At 54.4% G+C, this 19,454-nt stretch overlaps 2 protein-coding genes across 5 annotated transcripts; one reads left to right on the forward strand and one right to left on the reverse strand.

Annotated features, from left to right (window-relative positions):
* The first annotated feature begins 264 nt into the window (after positions 1-264).
* On the forward strand, positions 265-9,647 carry HCN3 (hyperpolarization activated cyclic nucleotide gated potassium channel 3). Its single transcript, XM_045545293.1, has 8 exons — positions 265-543; positions 3,329-3,758; positions 4,626-4,787; positions 5,188-5,406; positions 5,789-5,935; positions 6,358-6,598; positions 7,524-7,688; positions 8,144-9,647. The coding sequence occupies exons 1-8, from the start codon at positions 266-268 to the stop codon at positions 8,842-8,844; spliced, it is 2,343 nt and encodes a 780-aa protein (XP_045401249.1). The 5' UTR covers position 265; the 3' UTR covers positions 8,845-9,647.
* A 1,225-nt stretch (positions 9,648-10,872) lies between these two features.
* PKLR (pyruvate kinase L/R) lies at positions 10,873-18,938 on the reverse strand. 4 transcript variants are annotated; one of them, XM_045545295.1, is made up of 11 exons: positions 18,826-18,938; positions 18,059-18,241; positions 14,926-15,017; positions 14,703-14,834; positions 14,363-14,549; positions 13,717-13,987; positions 13,450-13,600; positions 13,020-13,172; positions 12,759-12,925; positions 11,869-12,050; positions 10,873-11,434 (listed from the first exon to the last, which is right to left on the reverse strand). In XM_045545295.1, the coding sequence occupies exons 1-11, from the start codon at positions 18,830-18,832 to the stop codon at positions 11,328-11,330; spliced, it is 1,632 nt and encodes a 543-aa protein (XP_045401251.1). In that variant the 5' UTR covers positions 18,833-18,938; the 3' UTR covers positions 10,873-11,327. The 4 variants fall into 4 exon arrangements, with proteins under 4 accessions (XP_045401251.1, XP_045401253.1, XP_045401252.1 ...); XM_045545297.1 differs by having other exon boundaries at positions 13,582-13,600; positions 18,826-18,896; XM_045545296.1 differs by having other exon boundaries at positions 18,059-18,170; positions 18,826-18,879.
* Between the last annotated feature and the right edge of the window lie 516 nt (positions 18,939-19,454).

Here is a 19,454-nt window from a genome sequence, read left to right on the forward strand (position 1 = left end):
GGAGACTGGCTTCATGGGCCCCGCCCCCGCCGCCAGGCGCAGACTTCGCGCGGCCCTCGCCAGGGGGCGCAGCGCAGCCCGCCCGCCGCCCGCCAGCCAGTCTGTCGCACACACCCCCTCCGCCCCGCGCGCCAGCAGTTCCCAACCTACGACGCCTACGCTACGAGCCCGCGGGGCTGCGCCGGCTCCTACTTGCGAAGGGGTCGGGGGTCCCTCATGGCCGCAGCGGGCTCTAGGAGGCCAAGAGTGTAAGCGGGCGGGCGACATGGAGGCGGAGCAGCGGCCGGCGGCAGGGGCCGGCGAAGGGGCGACCCCTGGGCTGGAGGCCGTGCCTCCCACTGCTCCCGCGCCTGGGACCACGGCCTCAGATCGGATCCCCAGGTTCCGGCCAGAGCCTAAGAGAAGGCAGCTTGGGACGCTGCTTCAGCCCACGGTCAACAAGTTCTCCCTTCGGGTGTTTGGCAGCCACAAAGCAGTGGAAATCGAGCAAGAGCGGGTGAAGTCAGCGGGGGCCTGGATCATCCACCCCTACAGCGACTTCCGGTATTGGGGGCGCGGCAGGGAGGGCGGGGGGGCAGATCCCACCCTCGGGGACAACGACACGGGGATCCGGCACGCCACACCCTCCAGGGTCACTTTCCTTTCCGGCCCAGGGGTCCGCAGATGGGCAGGAGAGCCACATCCCCTAACCTAGCCTGGGAATTCGTCGGAGGGGTATCCCCGGCCGGAGGCCTTCCGTGACTTGTCAGGATAGGGACTCCGGAAGGGGCAAGCAGACATCAGGAGATCTCCAAAGACCTGGATTTCCCATTTCCGGAAACCGAGACCCCATCTGGACCAGAGGGACTACTGGAGTTTGGGACCCCTGCCTCCTCAAGCCTGGGTTGCTGTAGATCTGGGAAATTATATCATATCCCAAGGCTTCGGGGTCAGCCTGCGGGAGAGGCCGAGCAGCGCTATCTCCCACCCCCAACCCCCACGCCCAGTACCTGGCTAGTTCAGCATGTACAGGCTACCAGGAAAAATAGGGGCTCTGGTGGGTTGGAGGGTCCAGACCGCAGCTCTGGTCGCTGTCCCTAGTGCTGAAGGCGGGTACGGCGGGGCAGGGCCGGGACTCAGAGCGATGGAGGCCATATAGCAGGGGCATGACCACCGCCCAGGTGACTCCCAAAGAGAAGGGACAGAGGATGGGGGTGGGGCCATTTCACAGTCCCCATCAGGCTGTACCTCTACCTCAAGGTCGCTAGGGGAAGAGAGCAGCCCTGTCCTTGGGGGAAATGAAGGACAGCTTTTGGATGAGGCAGGGATGTGTGCAAAGCACCTAACCTGAGAAATGAAAGAAGCAGAGAGAATGGGGTGTGAATCCAGAGCCTGGAAACACACACCCAGACATTATCTTGAATCCACAGATATACACACTTCCCAAATGTCCCTCTTCCTCCCATTGTTCCCTCCACTCCTGTCTTCTTTACTGCCTCCTTCCCACCTAACCAGTGCACTTTTTCTAGTCTCTTGTGGATTTTCCTCCCCTCCCCCAGCTTACCCTCAAATGTATCCCCAGAAGCTGTGTACCCCCCCCATGTGATTGTGCTTTTTCTGCGTCCTCTCTACTGCATCACCCGCCGTGCTTGTGACCGCCTGTGAGTCAGGCTGTGAAGATGCTCTTATGGCTAGGCAAACCCTCTTTTCCTCCCCTCTCCCAGCATCTCGCAGTACAGGATTTCTCCTCAGCAAACCAAGAGAGAAAGGAAGAGGGAGTTGAGGGTTTGTTGTTGATTGAAAGTACACAATCTGAGGGGCTTCCTGGAGGCCTGGACTTGTAGACCACCAAGCTTCTTTCAGGGGCTGAAAGCATTGATTTTGCAGTCAGAGTCAGGAGGGGCTAGGTCCTGGGTTGATGCTGGGATTAGGTGTGTCCTAGAATTAAAACCACGATAGGTAATTGAGTCTCTCAGATTATCCTGTGATATTCTCTGAATAAGGACTTCACACTGTTCCCTCCTGACCTCTTCTTTCCATGGTGCCTGCCATAGCAGTGTAGCTACCCCTGCCCATGCCCTTGCCTGGGCTCAGCCAGAGTTGCAGTGGGCACAGGGAGGCTAGAAGAGAAAGGCATGCAGAGCTCAAGCCTCTGCCTCAGGATCTCCTGTGGTGCATCTCTGTATGTGCAGCCCTGTCTGAGGTGCTGTGGGGGGCAGAGGGGCATCCCTGGAGAGCTCGGTTCAGAGGGAGGCAGGATAGACCATCCCATCCTGGGATGTGGATGAGCAGATCCCAGCAGAGGAATGGGGTCCATGCAATGAGAAAGAAGAATGTGGTGGGGAAGGGTGGGGAGGGCATGAGGTCCTAGACTTAGAATGAGCAGAGAGCCAGAGATGGGGGAAGCAGTGACCTTTTCAGAAATCTGGGGACAAAGGGTGGGTGAGTCATAACACCAACTTGTTCTTGTATAGCACTGTCACATCTATTGTCTCTGTGTAAATGTTTTCAACAACCCTGTGAGATTAGCACAGGGTACTTTAGCTTTTTTTTTTAACTTCTAAAATATATAGTAATGGTGAGATAGATCATATATAATAGATGTATTAATATGTGTGTGTGTATGAAAGAGTAATTACAAGGCAAACTCTCATGTAACAACTACCTAGGGCAAGAGATACTACATTGCCAGCACTGTAGAAGGCCCCCTAGTGCTCTCACATTGCTTTCCCAAATCCACTGTTGTAACTTTTGTGGTACTCATTGCCTTACTTTTTAAATAGTTTCGCCACTTTTGTGGTGAAACAATGTAGTTTAGTTTTGCCTGTTTTTGAAGTTTGTATCAGTGGAATCATCAATATGTATCCTTATGTTCTTCCTATTGTTGCTCAACATTAAATATGTGAAATTCATGCACACTGCTGAATGAAGCTGTAGTTGGGTGATTTCATGGCTGTATAGTATTCCAGGCCATGAATATATCACAGTGTGTTTGTCTACTTCTCTTATTTATCTGCGTTTTTCAACTGATGGACATTTGTGTTGTTCCCAAAGTTAATGCTGATGTACACATTCATATACCTCCCAGAGTGCATGTTTCCCTTTGGTATGTAGATTCCTAGGAATGAAATTGCTGGGTTACAGGGAATGCAAATGTTTAACTTGCTAGATAATGCTGAGCTACTTTCCCAAATGGTGGTCGTCCTAATTTACACTCCCACTGACTGTAAAAGGTCATTCTGTTATTCTGTGTCCTTGCCCACCTTTGGCCATGTCAGACTACCTTCTGTCAGTCTGGTGGCTGGTGAAACATCACATGGTCTTACTGCCCATCCCACTCCCACCTTAGGTTTTACTGGGACCTCATCATGCTGCTGCTGATGGTAGGGAACCTCATTGTACTGCCCGTGGGCATCACCTTCTTCAAGGAGGAGAACTCCCCGCCCTGGATTGTCTTCAACGTCCTCTCTGACACTTTCTTCCTGCTGGATCTGGTGCTCAACTTCCGCACGGGCATCGTGGTGGAGGAGGGCGCTGAGATCCTGCTGGCACCACGGGCCATCCGCACGCGCTATCTGCGCACTTGGTTCCTGGTTGACCTCATCTCCTCTATCCCCGTGGATTACATCTTCCTGGTGGTGGAGCTAGAGCCGCGGCTGGACGCTGAGGTCTACAAAACAGCGCGGGCCCTGCGCATCGTTCGGTTCACCAAGATCCTCAGCCTGCTACGGCTGCTCCGCCTCTCCCGCCTCATCCGCTACATACACCAGTGGGAGGAGGTGGGGCGGGAGGCTTGCAGACTCCTCCAGATGGTGCTATGGGTGGGGCTCCTGGTGACTTTATGGGGTGGGGTGGATGAGTGAGGTTTCCGTGGGTGAGCTCCCTCCCAAGTTGGTCGGGGAGAAGAAGCAGGGACAGAATAAGGGCTCAGGGGATGGGACCTGGACAAACACTTTACAGTTAGTTGGACGCTGGATGAAAGAAGGGAAGTGGAAGAGGCTGGAGCTTCAGCTTCCCGGCAGCAGAGTTTAGTGGTGCAGAGTGTGGGATCTGCAATCTCATTGACTGCAGTCAGATCCCAGTTTTATTATTTACTGTATGAGACTCAGTGTCCTCGTCTATAAAGTGAAAATGTTAACTATACTTACCTATGATAAGGTTGTAAGGATTAAAGGAGTTAATACATATAAAGCACTTAGAAAGGTGTCTGGCACATAATAAGTCCTCAGTAAATAAGCTATTAGTATTATTATTGGAGGCAAAGAGGGCTGCTGGCATTCATCCTTATACACCTGCCCTGGGGACATTATGTTGTGAAATGCCCTCTCTCTTCTTTTCCAGGCTACACCTGGGCAGCTTGTGCAGTAGACTTGTTTGAGTCTCTGCTGTGACACTTACTGTGTGATTCTGGGCACAGGACTGGCCTCAGTTTTCTTATCTATAAGATGAGAGTAATAACACAGCCTACTTTGTATTAGCTACATGTGTGTGCTATAAAACTCTATACAAATGAATAACAGCCATATCTTTGGATTCACGGGGGCTGGGGCTAGGGAGAGGTTCAGAGAGAGAATTGGCACACCTGGGAATGGAGGATCAGCAGGGAGGGGTTCCTGTCCACAGCAGCTCCTCCTCGGACTCCTCAGATCTTTCACATGACCTATGACCTGGCCAGTGCTGTGGTTCGCATCTTCAACCTCATTGGAATGATGCTGCTGCTATGTCACTGGGATGGCTGTCTGCAGTTCCTGGTCCCCATGCTGCAGGACTTCCCTCCCGACTGCTGGGTCTCCATCAACCACATGGTGGTGAGAAGTCCCCACAGCTCTGCCTCTCCTGGGCCTTCTTAGGGCTCTTCTGCCTGAGTAGCAGGGATGGCCACAGGGAACAGGAGGTGGGAGATGATCAAGAGAGAAGATAGGAGTGAGGAGGTGGGGAGGAGGGAGGAGAGGGGAAAGAGACCCAGAAGAAGTGTTTGTGTGTTGGAGGGAGCAGGCAAGGAAGGAGACCTAGGCAGAAGCTGAGACCCCCAAGCTGCAAAAGAGGTCCTTTTGCCTCAGGCCCCCCAGAACCAAACTTACGTGCCTGCTAGGAGAAAGGTCTGAAGTAGAAGGGGGCAGACAGACTGAAAGAGAGAGAAAAGTGGGCAGGTGGAGTACAAGGCTCCAAGGGCCCATGCCCAGCTCTGCAATACACTCTGCCCCCCAGAACCACTCATGGGGCCGCCAGTATTCCCACGCCCTGTTCAAGGCCATGAGCCACATGCTGTGCATCGGCTATGGGCAGCAGGCGCCCGTGGGCATGCCCGACGTCTGGCTCACCATGCTCAGCATGATTGTGGGTGCCACGTGCTATGCCATGTTCATCGGCCACGCCACCGCCCTCATCCAGTCTCTGGATTCTTCCCGGCGTCAGTACCAGGAGAAGGTCAGCAGGGACAGGAGAGGGAAGGGGTGGGCAAGGAGGGATGCTGGAGACTGGGGAGCTCAGCTTGAAGCCCATTCTGATGGATGCCCCTGTTGGGTCTCTATGTCCTTTCCTGCCCTATGTCCATTTGTCCCATGCCCCTGTCCTTGGCCCCTCCTCCGACCATGTCTGGGTTTTCTTGTGACTGTGCTATGTGTCTTCACTGTATCCACCATTATCTTTATGTCCTCTTTGGCCCTGTGTATCCACGTCTGGCTCCATGTTTCACCCTTCGGGTTCAACCCGTGTCTCTGACTTTCCACGCCCCCCACCACCACCATTGTTCTGGTCCTACATCTCTCTCTGTGTCCTCTTGCTTTCTGGCAATGGCTTGGCCCTACAGTACAAGCAGGTGGAGCAGTACATGTCCTTCCACAAGCTGCCACCTGACACGCGCCAGCGCATCCATGAGTACTACGAGCACCGCTACCAGGGCAAGATGTTCGATGAGGAGAGCATCCTGGGCGAGCTGAGTGAGCCACTCCGAGAGGTGGGGCTGGGCCGGGCCCTGAGGGGGGGTCTTTAAGCACCTGGGCTTCTGGGGTGCTGTCAGTGGGTAGAGGATGTTGGTCAGCAGGTGCCACTACAGGGAGTGAGGCCTGCAGAAGGCCTGATGGGAGGCCAGGTATTTGGGGGACCTTCAGGAGCTGGGGTCTTTCTTGAAGGTCTTATGGGGGTAAAGTCTACAAGAAGAGGGGCCGTAGGGAACTCTATTTTGGGGGGATGGTTCCACGAGGGTTCACGGGAGTGCTCTGAATGCAGGAGCTTAGGGATGGTCCCAGGCCCACTAAAGCATCCCATCCTCTGACAGATCATGACCTCAGGGATGGGCTTTCTGGAGACAGATGAGCTCAGTTGGGAGCATCTCAGGGCAGAGGGCGCAACCTGCCTGACAGGCTCCTCCCTGCCCAGGAGATCATTAACTTCACCTGCAGGGGCCTGGTGGCCCACATGCCGCTGTTCGCCCACGCCGACCCCAGCTTCGTCACTGCAGTGCTCACCAAGCTGCGCTTTGAGGTCTTCCAGCCGGGGGACCTTGTGGTGCGTGAGGGCTCCGTGGGCAGGAAGATGTACTTCATCCAGCACGGGCTGCTCAGTGTGCTGGCACGTGGCGCCCGGGACACCCGCCTCACTGATGGATCCTACTTTGGGGGTCAGCAGGCTCAGGGAGGGTGGGGGGTGGTCACAAGTAAGGACAGAGGGCAACTGCTCCCCTGGATCAGAGTCCCCGCCTGACTATGCTGCAGAATCACTGAGTTCCAACCCCTGCCCAGGCCTGTTCAGTGAGATCCTCTGGGCCTGGAACTCTGTATTTAAAAAAAAAAAAAATTATATTAGTTTTCTTTTTAAAGTCCTATTAGAAAAGAGAGCTCTGTATTTTTAAAAAACTTCTCAGGAGATTCCAATGCACAGCCAGGTTGCAAAGTTCTGGGCCAGAGGGCCTTTTAGAATCCTTAATTGTGAAATCCAAGAATGGAGATGGGGAAAGACAGGAAGGAGTGAAGCAGAGCTGTCCCAGGGCCATGAGCCTTGCAGAGCTGCGCTGTCCATGATTCAGGGACCCAGCCTGTGGCAGTGGGGGCACTTTCACCAGCTGCTGCCCAAAGTGACTGGAGGCTCCTAGAATTTCTCAGTCCCCAGACCACCCACCACCCTCTAGCCTCTCTGACATTGCACTTTGTCCTTTGACACTGCTTTTCTCCTTCAGAGAGAAGGTGTTCATTCAAGGGGGTGGGAGGGGAGGGTACATAGAGTGAGATGCCCCAGGCCTGCCCCTTGGGGTAGGTAAAGGAGGGCGCAGTGGGAATTGGAGTAGAGTGAGGGCCAGCAAGCCCTGACTGTTGGTCAGCTTTAATTTGGAGAGAGTGGGAAGGACAGGGAGCAGTAATCTAGTACTTGTGCGGATCTGGAGAGACAATGCTTGGAGCACTTAGGGACCCTGGGGTAGGGGGTTGGGGGGTAATCAATAGTTTGTCCCTAGTCTAGGGAGAATCCTGGGAAAGCTGGGTCAGCTGCTGCAGGCCCAGCGAGCAGGAGTTCTGGGGACGGGTTCTGAAGCCTCCTCTCAACTTCTGCAGAGATCTGCCTGCTGACTCGGGGCCGGCGCACAGCCAGCGTTCGGGCTGACACCTACTGCCGCCTCTACTCGCTCAGCGTGGACCATTTCAACGCTGTGCTCGAGGAGTTCCCCATGATGCGCCGGGCCTTTGAGACTGTGGCCATGGATCGGCTGCGCCGCATAGGTAAGGCCTGCCCACCCGGTCTGCTCTGGTATGGTCTGTGCCCTCACCCCACCCCCACAGCAGAGAGCTGAGGCTCTAGTGCTTCAGAGGCACAGCCCAACCCACCCAGTCCCAGCAACCCCCCAACAGGCCTTTCAGCACTGTGGCTCACTGTCCTTACCTCTCAGCATGTCCTTCTCTTGGAGATATCACCTCAAGTCCCCATGTCCTGAGTCCTCCTTCCCCTGAGCACCAGTCCCTGACCCTCAATATCTCTGGTACACACCTTCTTTCTCCAACCCCTGTCTCCCAGTCTCCACCCCCCAGCCCCATCTCCACGCTCTTGACTCCTATCTCCTACTCTCAACCCCACCCCTCCCCTGGCCTCCCTCCTTGTACCCATACGCTTTGATATCCACCCTCCATCTTGGAATCCTTCCCTATCCTTAACCCCTCCCTCCTGGGACAACTTCTAGGCAAGAAGAATTCCATACTTCAGCGGAAGCGCTCTGAGCCAAGTCCAGGCAGCAGCAGTGGCCTCATGGAGCAACACTTGGTGCAACATGACAGGGACATGGCTCGGGGTGTTCGGGGCCTGGCCCCGGGCACAGGAGCTCGGCTCAGCGGAAAGCCAGTACTGTGGGAGCCACTGGTGCACGCACCCCTGCAGGCAGCTGCTGTGACCTCCAATGTGGCCATTGCCCTGACTCACCAGCGGGGCCCTCAGCCCCTCTCCCCTGACTCTCCCGCCGCCCTCCTTGCTCGCTCTGCTCTGCGCTCAGCAGGCTCCCCAGCATCCCCGCTGGTGCCAGTCCGAGCTGGCCCTCTGCTGGCCCAAGGGCCATGGGCATCCACCTCCCGCTTGCCTGCGCCACCTGCCAGAACCCTCCATGCCAGCCTTTCCCGGGCAGGGCGCTCCCAGGTCTCCCTGCTGGGGCCCCCCCCTGGAGGAGGTGGACGGCGGCTAGGACCTCGGGGCCGCCCTCTCTCAGCCTCCCAACCTTCTCTGCCTCAGCGGGCAACAGGCGATGGCTCTCCTGGGCGTAAGGGCTCAGGAAGTGAGCGCCTGCCCCCCTCAGGGCTTCTGGCCAAGCCTCCAGGGACAGCCCAGCCCCCCAGGCCACCAGTGCCTGAGTCAGCCACCTCCCGGGGTCCCCAGCTCTCGGCCAACATGTGAAACCCTTGGGTACACCCGGCCTTAGCTCTTGGGGCACAGTAGTATGTACCTGAGGGCAGACACCTCTTGGGGAAGGCCGAGGGGACCTGAAACATTGCCCTATGGGAATGTCTCCCCTTACTGCCCTGAAGATGGTTTTTGTGTCCTCAGCTCAAGCGCCCTGCAGCCTGTCCGACATCCTAATCCATTCACCCATTCATCACATGTTCTGAGCGCCTACCATGTTCAAGGTACTGTGCCAGGCGCTGTATGTCGCCACTGCCAAGTAGAAATGACTCAAAGCCCTCTGACAAGGGTTTCCCCTGCCATGGTCCTGCCAAGTGCAGGCCCAGGCCCATGACCCCACCTTTACTAGGCACAAGTACTTACCACCACCATCACTGCCAAGTAACTAGACGTCTCTGTTTCCCTGCCAATGACCCTGCAGGTTCCGCCTGGCGTGGTTATCTTCCTGTTCTCCTACCATAGCCATGCACTGCCAGTTACCTGCACCCTCTCTGCTGCCAACAAATGTCTTGGGTCCTGAGTGTGGGCATCCACTTTTGCCCTCTCACTGCCACCTGTGGACCCTCCCTGTCTATACCCTCTCAGTGGGAACACATGTCTCCTGTCAAGTTCCTTCAGTCTCTGTATCTGTGGTAGAACCGTCTTTTTGTAAACTGAGAGCTGCCTCTTCCCTGTGCCCCCTGCCCCAGTGGTGCCTCCCCTTAAAGTTAAGGGGTAATTGGCACCTCCTTATTTAGTGGGCCAGCCTAGATCGCCCCAGGTGGGAGGCAAATGGCTGAATCCTTATGTGATGTTTTTTTTTTTTTTTTTTGAGACAGAGTCTCACTTTGTTGCCCAGGCTAGAGTGAGTGCCGTGGCGTCAGCCTAGCTCACAGCAACCTCACACTCCTGGGCTTAAGCGATCCTACTGCCTCAGCCTCCCGAGTAGCTGGGACTACAGGCATGTGCCACCATGCCCGGCTAATTTTTTTTTGCTATATATATTTTTAGTTGGCCAGATAATTTCTTTCTATTTTTAGTAGAGACGGGGTCTCACTCAGGCTGGTCTCGAACTCCTGACCTCGAGCGATCCACCCGCCTCGGCCTCCCAGAGTGCTAGGATTACAGGCGTGAGCCACCGCGCCCGGCCTATGTGATGTTTTTATTTCCTTCTTTATTTATCTATTTATTCAGCCCTTTATTAATTTATTTATTCATTTGCTAATTTTATTTATTATCAATCCATTGTGTACACCTATTCCTTTATCCATTGCTCCCTCCTTTCCTGGTAGGGAAATGAAGGAGCAGGGGGAGGCAGGGCCCTCCATGCCAGTCCATGGTCCTCGCCCAAATCCAGCAGCAGCAATGCTCAAACCCCCTCCCTGTCAGTAGGGGCAGGAGGGCCACACGAGAGGGGGAGGGGGATCGTTTTTACCCTTAGAGATTTTTTTTTCCTCTGAGTTTGCTGTTGGTACAGGAGTAAGGGGAGGGCCCGAGGTATCCAAGCCTGGGGAAGGGCAGGCCAGCCAGCATCTCTGCCTTCTCAGGGACAAGAGTAATCCTTTACCACACCCACTCTGTCCCTTCTCCTACCCTACAGCATCAAAGAATGTGGGGCCTGGATCCTAAGCCTCCTTTCCTCCTGGGTGGGGAGTTCTGGGGTTCTTAGTGTGTGGGAGAAGTTTTATAATTGCTTCCAAACAGCTGGGTTTAAAAAGAAAATAGAGACACTCGTTTTGCCTCCTGGTTTGTGTGTGGGAGCAAAGTGGGCGTGAAGCAATTTCTGGGTGCAGTAGGGGGCAGCAGGGCATTTGACCCAGCAAGGCATGAGCTGTGTGTGAGAGCACTAGGGGAGCGGTCTGCAGGCCCAGCACAGAGGCTGTCAAGGCAGTGACAAAATCAGCCCACCCAGCTCTCAGTTCTCCCCAGCAGCCATCTGCCCCAGCTTCCCCCAAAGTGTGGTGCTTTGATGTCACCATTAGTCATCGTGAAGGGGTAGCCTGCCCTGGCAGGAGATGCTCAGATTATCATGAAGTCCACATGTGAGAATGACAAACTGCATCAATATACAGTATTTTTAAAATAATGATTCTGCGGAGAATGTGGACAAGATTGCCCTGTCTCCCTTCGCCCTCGCCCCATGGATGGGAAGCCTGGAGTTACAGAATTAACCAGCCAAACTGGGATTAAAGGCTTAGGGCATTTTAGGGCCAGCTGAGCAGATTGGACGCAGGGAATGTACAGTTAGTGCTGTTGGGCGGCCAGTGCATAATTGAACACAGACTTTCAGGGCCTGTGTGAAATGGAGCGGGGAGGGGCATGCTGGCATGGGGCTAGATGGCAGATGTGGTCTTGGACAGGCCTCAGACAGGGAGGGTTGGGAGTAGCGAAGAGAAGACTTAGGGATGGGGCTTTGGAGCGGTGTGGGTTGGCAGAAGCAGACAAGGGAGGAAGGGATGGGGTGCAGGGTAGGCTGGCTCTGAGGAGGGAGGGGCATCTCAGGATATGCTCAGCACCCGCATGATGTTAGTGTAGCCAGAGCCAGGTCGCCAGCCTGTCACCACAATCACCAGGTCCCCAACACGGAGGAAGCCACGGAGTTTTCCTGGGGGATGGAAAGAAGATGACAGTTATTGAGGGACCAGGCCAGCCCCGTAATGAGAACCAGCCATCACCCTCTGCCACCTCAAGGCTATCCTGTAGGGAGTGGGGAGGCTGAAGCAAACTTTATGGTATGTCCCACAGGTGGCACCACAGGGATATGACCACTGCAGTATATTAAAGCTGCAGGTGTGTCTATGGGGTGGGAAGTAGTGTGCTGCTAGGTAGCCAGGCTGTCCCCCTGTGTGACTGTGCTGATAGGAAGAGATGGGTTATGATCATATGCCAGATTGATACCTCTCAGTCTTAGTGCATCTCAGAGGGAAAATCTGGGAGAGGAGAAAGGCAAGGCCCTTTGAGAGGGTGTGGAAAGCTGGGTTAGGGGACTCCTGATACTAATGGCAGGGGTGGGTAAGTAGGAAGGTCTAGGTGGCTCACCACTTGCAATGCCAAATTGCACCCGGCGATCCACATCATCTGCCCAGACGGCCTCTGGAGGTTCACGGTAGAGCAAGGGGAAGACTCCTCGGCACAAGTGGACCTGGCGGGCAGCCTGGGCAGAGCGGGTGACAGCAATGACTGCTGCCCGAGGTCGGTAGCGAGACAGAAGCTGGGCTGAGCTGGAGGAGACAGAGAAGGTCAGCCCAGAACAGTGAAAGGGTGGTGAACCAGGAAACAAGAGTTTGGGTTCTGGTTCCAGGTGTCACTGACAAGCTGTGTGACCCTGGGTAAGTCATCATACTTCTCTGGGCCTTAGTTTTCTTACCTGTAAGGTGACTATAAGAATGACTGCCCTTCCTACCATACAAGAAAGGTATGAAATAATGAGAAACCTCATTAAGAAACATAAAACCCTTTTGAGAATGTGCATTTATATAGTGCTTAAGTTATACGTAGTACTTTATGGCTCCTTTTAATCCCCACAACCCCATAAGGATCAAATGATCAACTCACTATAGACATGAGGAAACAGAGCAGGCTTATGGAACTAAGTTTCAGAGCAAAGACTTGAACTTAGACCTACTGGGTCTTCTGCAAGACCTCAGCATTGTAAGGCCCTGTGGGCTAAATGGACTTGCCTCTAAGTCCTAGAAGCCCAAATGGCCTCCAAGCTAAAGTGCCCTGTGATGCCACTGTCCCCTTTCAGCCCCCTGGAACTCACTGGCCTGATTCTGCCTCTCCTGGCCTCTAGCTCTCCTAGATCCCTCTTCTCTTGTCCCAGAATGATACTCTTCATCCCTGATGACCAGACTAAACCCAGGCCTGTGGCTCATCCCAACCCACCACAGACCCAAACCCTGTCTGCGCATTCCCAGTGGCCCCCTCACCGGCCAGTTGTAGTCAGCACGATGATGGCAGCAGCACAGCACTTGAAGGCAGCCTCCACAGCACCGATGGCGGTGACCTCAGTGGGATCACGGCTCAGTGGTGCTGCCCGACGTAGCTCCTCAAACAGCTGCCGGTGGTACACTGCGGCCTCTGCCTCCCGGGCAATCTGCAGGTGCCAGGATGTCAGGCTGGGCAGGGGCACTGGGGGCTGGAAGGGATTTGGTTCCCTGGCCCATTTGCCTTTCATTCTGAGCTCCTACCGCATGCTGCATCTTTACAGCTTCCACGGGGAAGTTGCCCTTGGCGGTCTCCCCTGACAGCATGATGCAGTCTGCCCCATCCAGCACAGCGTTGGCCACATCACTCGTCTCTGCCCTTGTTGGCCGGGGCTTGGTGATCATGCTCTCCAGCATCTGGAGGGACACCATGGACATCAGAGCTTTAGGAGTCACACTCTCCCCAAACTACTTCTCTGACACCTACACTCTCAGAGTGCCTTGAAAATCAGGGTAACGATCACAAGCTGTGCGATCTTGGTAGTTCATCTGGAAATAGGGGTCACACTAACTTGGTTGCTTGAGGATTAAACACTGGACACAATAATGTGTTATAGACCTAAGGTGTAGGTATGAACCCGCAGGTGTCCCTAAAACCCACGGAGTGCCCCAGCCCTAAGGGTTTACTCCAGACCTGTGTGGCACAGACAACAGGCTTGCCCGCCAAGTTGCAGCGGCCAATCATCATCTTCTGAGCCAGGAAAACCTTCTCTGCTGGGATCTCGATGCCCAGGTCCCCCCGTGCCACCATGATGCCGTCGCTCACCTCTAGGATTTCATCAAACCTGGGCGGTGGGGGAAATCGGGGCTGTGGCAGAGCCAGGAGATGCCAGGGTGAGGCAGACAGGAGAAGAAAGGGGAATGGTTATAGGGCCCGATGGGAACAAAGACCCAGCCTCACTTCTTCACGCCTTCGTGGTTCTCGATTTTGCTGACGATCTTGATACCCTGTCCTTCCGGCCCCAGAGCAGCTCGGACGGCAGCCACGTCGCTGGCTTTCCGCATAAAGGAAGCAAAGATGATGTCCACGCCATGCTCCACTCCGAAGCGCAAGTCCCGGGCATCTTGTTCTGACAGCCCTGGCAGGTCCACTTGGGCACCCGGCAAGTTCACGCCCTTCCGGTTGCCCAGGACGCCGCCGTTCTCCACTTGGGTCACCAGCCCCTCTGGGCCTGCGGACATGGGAAGAGCCAGCTTCTGTCAGGGGTGAGGCCTTGGGCATAGTCATGGCAGAGAGAACACCAGGCTTGGACCCCCGAGAGATCAGGATCCATGTCCTGTCCAACTCGTCTCTCCCCCCTTGTTCTGGGCCCGGCACCAAATAGGCACCGGATGAACGTCCGCGGGAGGAACGACGAACCTACGTTAGTCCTAACCCATCCCTAACCCCGGGCGGACGCGCATCTGGATGCTGGGGACACCGGGACGGGTGGGGAAGGACGCGGGGCGAAGCGAAGCTGTGGTGGGTCTGAGGGCGACCGGGGAGCCAAAGGGAAAAGGGTGAGCCCAGCGTTTGGGCGTGGCCCCGACGGGAGGCGAGTCCGCACCGATTTTCTGGACCACTAGAGAGATGAGCCCGTCGTCAATGTAGATGCGGCCCCCCACTGGCACGACCCGGACGATATTGGAGTAGTCCACCCACACGGTGTTCGCGTCCCCCCGCGCCCGGAAGGTCGGGTCCACAGTCACCAGCACCTGGGAACCCTTCACCAGCTCCACCTCCGACTCTGGGCCCTAGGGGCAGAGCCAGAGGAGACGTGAGTTCTGCCCACGGGGGCCGGGACCGGCTCCTCCCCCGTGCCCCGCCTCCTGGGCCCCGCCCCAGCCTCAGTGCTGTCCCTCCCCTCCCTCGCCCCTGGACGTGCGGGTCCCAGCCCAGCCGCTCACCCCCTGCAGGATCCCAGTGCGTATCTCCGGTCCCTTGGTGTCCAGGGCGATAGCCACTGGCCGGTAGCTGAGCGGGGAAGTCGCAAAGCTCTCCACCGCCGCCCGGATGTTGGCGATGGACTCAGCGTGATACTGGGGGTGGGAACGGAGGGAGGGGTTCAGGGAAAGGTAGCCAGGACCCCGGGGCGTCCTCCGGCCCCACCCTCATCCGCGCGGACAGCACCTCGTGAGAGCCGTGGGAGAAGTTGAGTCGCGCAATGTTCATCCCAGCCTTGATCATCTCCTTGAGGCGCTCCACGGAGCGAGATGCTGGCCCTGGAACCAGAGATCCCGCTCCACTAACCCATCGGCACTCTCACAGACAGGAGTCGGCCTTTATTGCCTGACACAGCTCCTGCTAACAGGTCACAAACTTCGTGTCCCTCTCAAGTCAACATCTGTCCCCTTGGGGAGGCAGCACTGGGGGCGTCTTGGAGGGGGCGTTTTCAGCCAGGCCTGAGGTAACTGTGTTGGCAAGTGATGTAAGTGCTGCATGTGGGGGTAACCCAGGTGAGGACATTTGGGGTGCGGGGTTTTAGAGCTGACAGGCCTCATTGACTGAGGAGAGCCTAGTCCTATCCCACTCCCTGCTCCGTTGATAGAGCAGCTGCTAGCTCACAGCGGTTGCCTGACCTTTCCAGATCCTTGTGCACTGGTCCTTCTCACCTGCTCAGGGACACAGATTGTTAGCCATTCTCTGGTCCTCCATGTCACCAGTGTTTTCCTTCCTACTGGATTACTCCCATCAGCATGTAAACTGGCTGTTATTTCTTTCCCCATTAAAAAAATATTCTTTTAATCATGGTTTCCCCTCCAGCTATAGTCCTATTCTTTGCTCTCCTTTGCAGCAAAACTCATTTGAAGAGTTATCTGTATTTGCTGCCTCCAGTCCCCCTCCCTCTGTTCTCCCTTGAACCCACTCCAGCCAGGCGTTGGCCCCCATCTCACCACTGCATCTGTTCTTGTCAAGGTCACCAAGAACCTCTGTGTTGTTGCTCAGTGTAATGTTCAATGCTCAGTCCTCACCTCCCTTGCCCATCAGCAGCATTGGACACACATCCCTCCTCCACACAGCTTCTCACTCAGCCTCTCGCACCCTACCCTCTCCTGGCTGACTCCTACCTCCCTGGCTACTCCTCAGTCTCCTTTCCTTGCTCCTCTCCTTAACATGAGATGCGCTGTTCTCTTCTCTGTCATTTTACCTGCACTCCTTTGGTGATTTCAACTAGTCTCATGGCTTGATATATCATCTACATGCAGACAGCTCCCAAATTTACATCTCCAATCCAGACCTTTCTCCTGATCCTGGGGTTGTGTCTCTGACTGCCTACTCTCTATCATGCTTGCATATCTGAGAGGCGGGTCGAGCTCAACATGTCCCAGCTGAACTTCTGATCTCCCCCCAGACCTTCCACCATAGTCTTTCCTGCCCAGCTGATAATGCATTCTTCATGCCAAAACCTCTGTCGCCTTTGACTCCTTTCTTCTTCACCCTCAGCCCTCACCCCATATCCAATCCATCAGCACACCTTGTCAGCTCCACCTTCAAAATTCAGCCAGAGTCTGACCACTTCTCACCACCTCACTGCCACCACCTGGTCTGAGCCAGTAATACTGCAGAAGCAGCTTCTGTCCTTGTTCCGCCCCAATCTATTTTCAATACAGCAGCCAGGGGGGTTCTGTTAAGACACAGGTAAGATCTTGTCATTCCCTGCTTAAAACTCTGCAGTAGTTTCCCATTTCACTTGAAGGAAACTCAACTCATATTTTTAAAATGGCCTACAAAGCCCCATCTGATCTTCCTCTACCCCATAATCTCTTCATGTCTGTTACTCTTCCCCCTGGATGGTTTCTAGCTATTCTGACCTCCTTGACTTAAGGCCTTCGCACTGACTGTTCCTTCTGCCTGGAACTCTCTTCTCCTAGATATCTGCATGGCTAATTCTCTCATCTCCTTCAAGTCTTTGCTCAGGTCTCATTTTCTCAATAACAGCTACCCTGGGCTGGGTGCAGTGGCTCATTCCTATAATCCTAGCACTCTGGGAGGCCGACGCAGGAGGATTGCTTGAGCTCAGGAGTTCAAGACCAGCCTGAGCAAGAGTGAGACCCCCTGTTTCTACTAAAAATAGAAATATTAGCTAGGTGCAGTAGCACACACCTCTAGTCCCAGCTACTTGGGAGGCTGAGGCAGGAGAATTGCTTCAGCTCAGGAGTTTGAGGCTGCAGTGAGCTACAATGATGCCACTGCACTCTACCCTGGGTGACAGAGCAAGACTCTGTCTCAAAAAAAGGAAATTGAACCCTGCTTCTCACTCCCCCACTTTCAAAAAAAGAAAAGAAAGAAAAGAAAAGAAAAGGAAGAAAAGAAAAACAGCTACCCTGACCGCCCTATTTAGGGCTACAACTTGCCTTCCATCCTTCCACCCCTGATGCCCCTTACCATATTCAATTTTTCTTTTCTTTTTTTTTCCATAGTATTTATCATATTCTAACATACTAAATAATTTACTTTTTTATAATTTTCTTTTTTTGAGACAGGGTCTTGCTCTGTTGCCCAGGCTGGAATGCAGTGGCATGATCATAAATCACTGCAGCCTTGAACTCCTGGGCTCAAGTGATCCTCTTGCCTTAGCCTCCCCAGTAGCTGGGACTACAGGCACATGGCACCATATCTGGCTAATTTTTTTTCTTATTTTCTGTAGAAACAGATCTCACTATGTTGCCCAGGCTGGTCTTGAACTTCTGGCCTCGAGTGATCCTCCCACCTTGGCCTCCCAAAGTGCTGGAATTATAGATATGAGCCACCATCACACCTGGCTTACCTTTTTTTTTTTTTTTTTGAGACAGTCTCACTCTGTTGCCTGGCCTAGAGTGCCATGGTGTCAGTCTAGCTCACAGCAACCTCAAACTCCTGGGCTTGAGTGATCCTCCTGCCTCAGCCTCCCAAGCAGCTGAAACTACAGGCTCGCACCATAATTTTTTCTATTTTTTTTGTTTTTTAGTCACCCAGCTAAAATGTAAGCCTGGCCCTGGCTTACTTTTTAAAAAATCATTTATTATGCTTATTATTTACTGTCACCCTCAGCTAGACTGTCAGCTCCCCAAGGGTAGAGATTTTTGTCTGTTTTTTGTTTTTTGTTTTTTTTTCTCTGATCTACTCCCAGGGCCCAAAACCTTGTCTACCAGGTGCTCAACAAATATTTGTTGAATGAATGACCTGGTCAAACATGGAGAAGTCTCAAAGGAGACAAAACATGAGGAAGCACCTAGAGAAACAGCCAAGAGGCCCTGTGAGCTGCAGGGTGGGCAGTGTTTACCGATGGTGGCAATGATGCAGGTGCTGCGAGCGGCCACGGGCTCAGAGTCGATGTCCAGCAGGCAGAGGTGCTCCAGGAAGGTGTCTGCCATGGCGGCTGACAGCTGCTGCTTCTGGAAGAAGGCATTGCCCAGCTCCTGGGTCACCTGGGCCACACTGGCCCGCCGCAGATACCCCGCCGGCCCTGCAGTAGAAGGGGACGCAGAGGCTGCATGGCACCTGCCTCCCCACCTTTCCTCCCGTGCTTTCATCTAGCACACCCTCTGTGCCTTCCCTCTGCTCTCCAGTTTGTCTTGAGCCCCGCTTGTAAGCTGGGCATCATGCACACATTATGTTATTAAGTCACAAGGATCCTGTAAAGCAGGTACTATTACATGCTCTATGATTATCCTGATTTTACAGGATGAAATAAATTGCCCAAAATCATACAGCTTCTGAGTAACAGATTCAAATCTAGGCCTGACTAACTCTAGGCTGAAGTTCTTCACCACCCAGCTATACTGACCCTTTACAACCCTGGACTTCTTGCCCTTCAGTTGCTGACTTCAGCCTCAGCCCACCTTGATGTCTAGTCCATAGTGGCCCCTCATTGCACAGGCCCAGAATCACCCAGCTCTCTCTCCAAACGTCTTTGTTTTCTTCTTCCAACCCCTGGCTTGGCTGGCTTCCCCACACCCACCTCTGAGTTTCCCCATCACCCTCAATGCTGTTCCAGGTCCCTGTAGCTTGACCAAGCCCAGCCCAGGGGATCCTTGCTCCCAGCCGCACCTTCCATGCCACTGCACGCCTTCCCTTCTCTACGGGTCTGCTCCACACTTCCGGGCTGTCAGAAGCATGAGGCCTGGCTGGGCTCGGGATCAGTTCTGCAGACTGGTTAAAGTGTCACCAGTGTCTTCCCTTCCATGGGAAGCCCTGTATGCCAGGGGCCAGAGTCCAGGAACCACGGGAGTGGCCCGTGGCTCCCATGCTGCAAGCTTTCCTCTGGCCTGCCTACAGCCCCTGGACAAGAGCCCCAGCCCAGAGTCCATATTTAACACATGGGAGACTCCGATGAATGCAGATCCTCCCCAGCCCTCCTAGCCAGTGGCAGATATGGATCATTATACCCTCTACCCCCACTCCTCGTTTCCACCCTCATTTCCCCTTCTGTTCAATGGCCTCTGTCTCCCCTTCTTACCTCCTGGAGCCCCAATCAGGATGGACTTTGCTAAGTCTTTTTGGGACTTAGAGATCCATGACCAAAGCTGGTTGGGTGGTATGTTCTCCTGGTTTGACATGCTTCCAAAGCATGCGACCAGGGCTGGCTGGACTGTGGAAGCAGAAGGAGAGGATGACAAAACTGCTGTTCTTATCTAAGGGAACCAGAGAATAGAAGAGGGGCACACCCAGTAGGCCTC

The sequence above is a fragment of the Lemur catta genome, chromosome 3 (genome assembly GCF_020740605.2).
Source record: "Lemur catta isolate mLemCat1 chromosome 3, mLemCat1.pri, whole genome shotgun sequence".
Taxonomy (NCBI): Eukaryota; Metazoa; Chordata; class Mammalia; order Primates; family Lemuridae; genus Lemur; species Lemur catta.